Source organism: Natrix helvetica, assembly GCF_964273705.1.
Source record: "Natrix helvetica genome assembly, chromosome: 3".
Classification (NCBI taxonomy): Eukaryota; Metazoa; Chordata; class Lepidosauria; order Squamata; family Natricidae; genus Natrix; species Natrix helvetica.
The window spans coordinates 58,108,304-58,115,668 of record NC_138549.1 but is presented as its reverse complement, the minus strand read 5'-3'; the positions used below and the strand labels follow the sequence as shown (position 1 = coordinate 58,115,668).

The following is a 7,365-nucleotide window of genomic DNA, read 5'->3' as shown; positions in this document are numbered from 1 at the left end:
TCAATTCCACTACCAAAAATCCAAAATCCCTTCTAAGCTTTAACATCGCTGGGGGTAATTCTTTAAAAACTCCGATAGTTTTTCCATCTATTTGAAGAGATGAATAAAAAGAATTTTGCAAAATATCATTTCTAAAATTTCTCTCAGTAAAGTATATCACAACATCCCTTGGTAGTTGCCTTTGTGATGCTATACGTGAATTTACTCTGTAAATTTTGTCAATCCTTGCAGAAATCTCAGAAGAATCCTCGATCTTCAATAACGTGGCCAAAGCATCAGCACAAGCTTTTCTTAAATCCTCTCTAGGGTTTTCTCTGATACCCCTCAGTCTAACAGCGTACTCCATAGATCTGAATTGCATCATAATAATCTCCTTATCCATCCTCTGCATATTCCCCTCCATTTCAACAAATTTCAAATCTGTTTCCTTCGTTTTAGTTTCCAAATCCAAAGCCAGATGATCAACTTTCCTGTCCACCTTAAGAACAACTTCTGACAGACCTGTGGCTAAAGTGTGTAGTTTTTTATCAAGCTGATCATGTTTTTTAATGGTATCCTGAACCATTTCTTTAACCTCCTTAATTTCTTTGCGTAAAAAAGCATTTTCTTCCCTTATAAAGTCCTTGAAATCCTGATAATTTATTGTAGCACCTGGGGAAGCCTTTGGTTCCGTTGCCATAATTAATAATTCTTTCAGCCGCCTCTAGCTGTCACCATTCAATTAACTTTCGTTTTCCTTAGGTATTCAGCTGTAAATTAATACTTGCAAATGTTTCTTTCTAAGTTGCTCGAAGTTAAAACGTTGACATTTAAGTAGTTCAGGTTATGTAAACTGGCTTAAAGATTGTTAATAGTTAGGGTTGTTTCAGCCATTCCGCCTTTACTGCCCCGGCTATCAGCAAGTAATTAGCTTTCGTTTTCTGTAGGTTTTCTGCTATAAATCAACGCCATTTTGAATCCTTTGTTCTAAGCCCATGCCTCTCAAACTCAGCAGTAGCGTTCTTTTTAAAGAGATTTTTTCCCCCAATTAAGACTTAAAATACTTGCAAAAGTCTTGCTTCCTTCTTGAGATGTTGAGATGTTAAGGCTGTTCCCCGGCGACTGGCTCTGCTAATTAGCAGAGGTTATCAAAAAGACAGGAGAATACAACAACTGTGAAGGGGGGCAAACTTCGTCGCACTCCAGAGGCTATAAATCCACCTGGAGGCTACAGAGGGGCTCAACCCGACAGCTGAATCTCTCCCTCATAAATTCCAAGAATTTAAGAGTGTCCGAGGTGTTAAAGATCGTAAAAAAACACCTCTAACTGTCTCTTGATCTGACAGGCTCAAAGAAAGCCTGCCATCGGCGCCAGGAAAAAACTGGAAACCACTATTTTTTTATTTTAGATTGACTTAAACACAAGTTCTTTTATGCTCTTCAAAGGATAAGTGTTTTGCTTTTTTTCCCTTTCTCTCCCCTGCTAAAATAGTTCTCAAAGAGCACCTGCGAAAACAATTCATGCCCATGGCTCTTTATCAGTTTCTGTAAACAAATTGCAAACCCTTCAGGTACAAAGTCAGTAAGATCAAAGAGGAAAAGAGAAGAAATACATTGTTTCAAAGACTCCAGCCTCTGACCTCCGAATGACAGTGTTGCTACCTTTCACTTTCTAATATTTATCTCTGGCTTATAGGAAACAAAGTTCTTTAATGAAATTTAATAACAAGTAATAGGAAGAATTGTTAAAATAAAAAGGAAGGTTTTAACCCAAAATGGAGGAGATAAATCAACAATGGATACAAGCAGATAAAGATCTGGAAAAGACAGTCATCATCATCATCATCATCATCATCATCATCATCATCATCATATTTTAATTATTATTTGTTTAAATATACATTCATTTTGTGTGTGAGCAGATTTGATTCTGAGTAGCATTCATATTAATTCAATTCACACTAACAATATTAGTAATCTCTATCACATTTATCAAATTTAAGCAATCCTCATTCTATTGTTTAAACATACATAAACAAAAAATGCCTAACTCCTCATCTTTATCTCTAGCGTCATCTATATTTTTCTTGTTTAATCTAAACATTTCTCCATTGTGTATAGGCAAAGTTGATTCTGAGTATCATTCATATTAATCCAATTCACACTAACAGTTAATAATCTGTCACATTTATCAGATTTAAGTAATCCTCAAAGTATTTAAGCATACTTTAAAAAATGCTTAACGTCTGTAAATTTCTAATTTTTCTATCTGTTATTTTTATTCATTCTATAAAAATTTATATTCTAATATTTCCTCTATCTAATTTTTTTTCATCTTACAATCAAACTACTTTAATATTTAAAGGGTCATTTTTTCTATCCATCATCTCTTCTCCTCTGTAGTACTTCAATTCTTATCCATTTTTAGTCTCCCACACTCCTCATCTTTATTTTATCTGCATCTATATCATTCTTGTTCAATCTAAACATTTCTCCCAGTACAATCTTATACTGCCAATTCTTCCGGATGTTTGCCCATGGTCCAATCTCCTTATCAAAAGTACCTTCCTATCTCTCCAATTGTCAATTTGTCTGTTTTATTTTCTTCAGTCTTTCTTCCTTTAACAGTTGATTTGTCAGTCCTATTTTTTGTTCCAGTCCTTGATTAATTTGTTAATGTGGCCAATCCATCTGTTCTTTCCACTCCTTTTGCTTGCCATTTATCTGGCTTTTCTCTTCGTCGAGCTGTTGCTTCATTTGCTGATTTTTCTGATCCATATTTTTTCCTTGTTTGTATTCAATTTGCTGGCTTGAGTAATCCATTTCATCTAGTCTTTGTGTTACTTACACCAGTTCATAGGCAGTTTGACCTTTATTCATTGTTCTTTGTAAAATGTTTTCCATTTTCTCATCTATATCATTGATTGAATCCACAATATTTTGGAACAAAAAAGTCCTCTTATTTCCACAACTGTTCCTTCAACTCCAATCATAATAGTAAATAAAGATGAAATAAACAATAAAGCCACAATCTAGTTCAAAAAAGAGTCCAAATTTCTGATCATCAGTAGATGGGGCTGTCCTCTCATATTTCCATGCTGCCTTTTTTCCAGCAGGCATTTATTTCACTCAAAATCCATTTCTTTCAAAATAAAGTTAATTATTTAAATAAGCCAGTTCCAGTATTTACTTAATACTTTCATAGTCCAAGGTGTTTTCCAAGTTCTTTAAGTCTGCTTTGTGGTTGTAGTCTTTTTCCAATGTGTGAGGTGGAAGGGGCTATGCATGGGATATCAACACAGCCTGATTGGTCCAGAGACTGAGGGAATTTCTTTACCACACCTCCTTCTTCCCTTGGCTCCCCAGTTTCCTTCAGTCTTTGGTCCAAGCAGACTGTGTTTTGGCTCCTGTTTGTGGAATTGTAGTGAACTTTATTTGTGATTGGAATAATTGGCTACTTTAAATTCTAAATTCTTGGGCTGATGGCTATTAAAGGGCTGATGGCGCTCAAAAAGTTTTTTCACTGCTTAAACGGTTATATTTTTTGAATCTCTTTTCTAGCAATTTTTTCCTTTTCCTTAGAGTAATTTTTAAGAAAAGAAAAATCATCTCACCCAGAAACAATCTCTGTTCACTGATCTCTTCGCTCCTGCACTTTCTTAAGTGTTCTGGCTGTCCCCAGCTTCATGGCAGCCATGTTGACTGCTGCTGCTCCATGTTTTTGGCTAAGGTGAATTTTCCAAGTCAGGAAGGAGAGATGCAGCTCTCCTCGAACTGCAAGATGCCCTTCCTTTGCTTCACCACCCCTACAGGTGCTTTCAGCCACCTTCCATTGCAGCCCGGACCAGCTGCCCCCCACCCGCCATGAAAAACTTCCTGGCTCAGAGAGTGCTCCCGAGTCTAAGCTGGGAGACGGAGCAAGACATGGACTCTCCCCACCTGCTCATTTGTGCCCAATCCCCAAAACCCCAGTCATGAGTCCTGGCAGCGGCTGCCTTTGCTCCCTCATGCCCCACCTGAAAGTCCAGGGCAGAGCCAGAAGTCACTGGTTCTAAGGGCCTGATGAAGGCCGGGCATTAGAGGAAACCCCCTCCTTTTCTCTCCAACCTTGGACAAGCCAGATTTGCCCTCTCTATTGTCGATTAAGTAGTGACAGCGCAGGAGGAACATCAGCCCGCACGCCTGCCCTTAATGAACCCAGTTCCCCCTCCAGGCTGAAGGCGTCCTTCCCCTCCATTGAGCAGAAATGTTCAGAAGGAGCCCCCACTGTCCTCTCGGCCACTTCGCGGGCAGAGAGAGAAAATTCCATGCTAGAATCTGTGAAACCTCGGAGGAGGTGAGCATGGAACAGGCTTCGACAACCTTTCTATCCAGCAGACTCCTTGCATTCACCATTTTCAGCAGCTGGAAATATCTTTTCCTTTCAAAATAAAATAAAATAAACAAAAAAAGCTTGAAAACTTCCAAGGTTGCTTCTGGAGGGAGCAGGCAGATGGGCGCATTCCCTCCCCATTAATTGTAAAGGCAATTAACAACTTGCCCTCATGAGAAGATTTTCTTTACTGTGCAAGCGCCAGGAGCTGCTCCAAGGCTGCAGGCACCCTTCCTCATTTCCGGTGTGTGCATTGGGCTGTTTTTTGCCCTTTGGAGGCTTCAGGGAAGCCTCCGGAGGGCAAAAAACAGCTGAAAATCAGCTGGCCAGCACACACATGAGCGCTGGAGCTGACAGGGCAATGCTTCACATGCCCTCAGAAATAGCTCCGCATGCTACCTGTGTTACGCGTGCCATAGGTTCGTCATCATAGCTCTAGACTGACTGTGACAAAACCAGTAACTAAACCTACTGAGATATGCTACATGAAATTATCATATCTTCATTAACTCAATTGCCAGTTCATAATGACTCTTTTTATTTCAATTATTGTGTAATTGTTCAGAGAAATTCAGTCTCTTATCAAGTCACCAGGTGTTGTTTAATAGCAAGATTTGATAGAAGTTCAATTGGAACAGTTTGACTTTATTAAACTTGCTTTAATTTTAATAGTAACAGTAACTGATAATTCTCTTGTTTATTTGTTTCTTCCTATACTTCTTATGGTCTCTAAACAGAGGTCATAGTGCTGGTCTCAGTCTTTGAAATGTTTTATCTAAACTAACAAAATTTCACCTGGGTTTGCTGTGTTTAACTTATCTTTTAATCCATTTTGTTTTATTTATTTTAGCTTTTATTTTATTTCTTTGTTTTTTATTATATAAAGCTAGTTAATAACTGAAATAAAACTGACTGACTACAGTTTGTCTCTTAGGCCAATAATGTAGATTACAAAATATTGTTCTAGTCTTTGCTATTTCTTTTAATATTAATTGATGTTTCTCCTCACTATTAAATTATATAGAGTTGTTGTTATTGCATTGAATACATGTTTATTGCTAGCACTGTGTATTTATATATTTATTTAATACAAAAACAGGGAGCTGGTGGCACTCCCAGATATTTCTGACATACAATATCCAACAACCTCAGATGGGAATAACCAGTAGCCGTAGTTTAGCAAAAATATGGATACCATAAAATTCCCTATGCCTGATTTAGCCATTTGTTTTCAGAAGATTTAGATTATGTCATTAGGAATAACTTTTTTATTATATCTGCACATTCTAGAATTTTAAGGGGGATAGCGATGACAATCTGATGAGCCATTCCAGTTATCCTGCTCTACTGACTTTGAAGAGCGAAGGCAACCAGCAAGTGATGCTTCAGTCTCCGAAATCGATGGTTCAGCATGTTTTAGAACAGAAAAAGAAACTGGAAGAAGAGCTACAAGAGTTTAAAGAACAGATTGAGGAAGCTGGGTTCTTTTCCATTTCTCAACTAAAGTAAGCCAAACTGACCCCAGAAAATATCTGGGCATCCAGCAGTCTAAGTTCTTATCAGGGGGCTCAGTATAGAAGTATAAAAACTATTAGGCTTGCCCCAGCTTGGGAAAGAAAGATCCTCGACTCCACTTAGTTGGAATGATAGGTTATTTTACTGAAGTTAAGGGGTTGCATCAAAAGAAAGGGTAGATATGAATATTTCTATGCAAAAGTTACACTTTTCCCCTTTCCTTGGTCCTCCCTCTTGAACCTGTTCATCAGTCTAATAACATGCCATTCAGATGTTTTGAGAATGGCTTGGCTGTTTGGTGCAACTCAATGCAGTTTCACATTCCATTCTGAGGCCAGGTGTCCTTGAAGAGGACTGGTGTATTCTGGGTTTGACACCTCTGGATTCCATTAAGGATGTCACCTTCCCCCTTCCCCTTTTTATCTTTACATTCCCATCACTACTACTCTACATTCCCTTGCCCCTCCCTTGCATTTTATGACAGGATGCCAGCAAAGCATAGAAGCTGCAGATGACATCTGACATTCTGCCTCCCTTTTCAGAGACATTAATCCTGTGTGGAGAAAAAAAATGGGAAGGGAGAGAAAAGAGAGAGAGTAGGCTTAGTTTGTTGGCATTCAATGAGGTTTATATGGGTATCTATCATGGAACTTTCGAAGAAATTTTGAGGGACTTATGTGCTGAGTGTCTACCCTTCTGTCTCCAAAGAGGGAAGTCTTTCCAAGCTACTAGATGCTGGATTTTTTCCTCTGTGTGTGCAAAAATCAAAAATGTCTTTGACTTCAAAGTGTTGCTCTTCTTCAATCAGGGTAGGATCAGGAGGTGGTTTCATGACAGGGCATAAAGGAGAGGTGGTTGATTGTTTTAGTAACCTGCAATGGAATACTGGATGAATGCATCTAAACCTTTTAGGCAGTTCAAGTTGCACTGTTACTGGATTAATAATTTTGCTGATGTGGAAAGAGCCAGTGTACTTTGGACCTAACTTCTATAAAAGATTGTCTGGATAACTTGTTACCAACTTTGAATTCTTTTGGCTGGTTGAGAGCGTTCCTTGTTGGCTTGTATTTTATATGACTCTTGTGCTTCTTCAAGTGCTTTCGGAACTACTGACCAGTGTTTTGCAATTGTAAAGGCCATTCAAACAAGATTTGTGCTTTGTGGTGTAATTTGGGGAAATTCAGGGATTCAGGAAAGTCCTGCCCAGAAGCCACTTTAAAAGAGATAAATCCCATGCTGTTGTGTACAGTGTTATTATATGCAGCCTCAGCAAAAGGAAGAAGGTCTGTCCAATTATCTTCTTGATAATTTTTTTTGTATAAAGTTTTTTATTTTTTATTACAAATTTTAAAACATCTTTACAAAGTGTTGTCTGGGTTTTTTCTCCATTTAACAGTCTCTCTTATACATAATTAATTTTACATCACATTATCATTTCTGATTTCTGCCCCACATTTTCTTTCCATATTTCCATCTTTAATTTAAATTTTTCTTAACAA

At 38.0% G+C, this 7,365-nt stretch overlaps 1 protein-coding gene across 1 annotated transcript in view; it reads left to right on the top strand.

Moving 5' to 3' along the window:
- Positions 1–7,365, top strand: part of PDE4DIP (phosphodiesterase 4D interacting protein) — a 356,229-nt gene that overhangs the window by 223,057 nt on the left and 125,807 nt on the right. Inside the window, exon 24 of the mRNA XM_081947133.1 lies at positions 5,642–5,856. Coding sequence (XP_081803259.1) covers positions 5,642–5,856 — 215 coding nt within the window. The remainder of the gene's footprint in view (positions 1–5,641; positions 5,857–7,365) is intronic.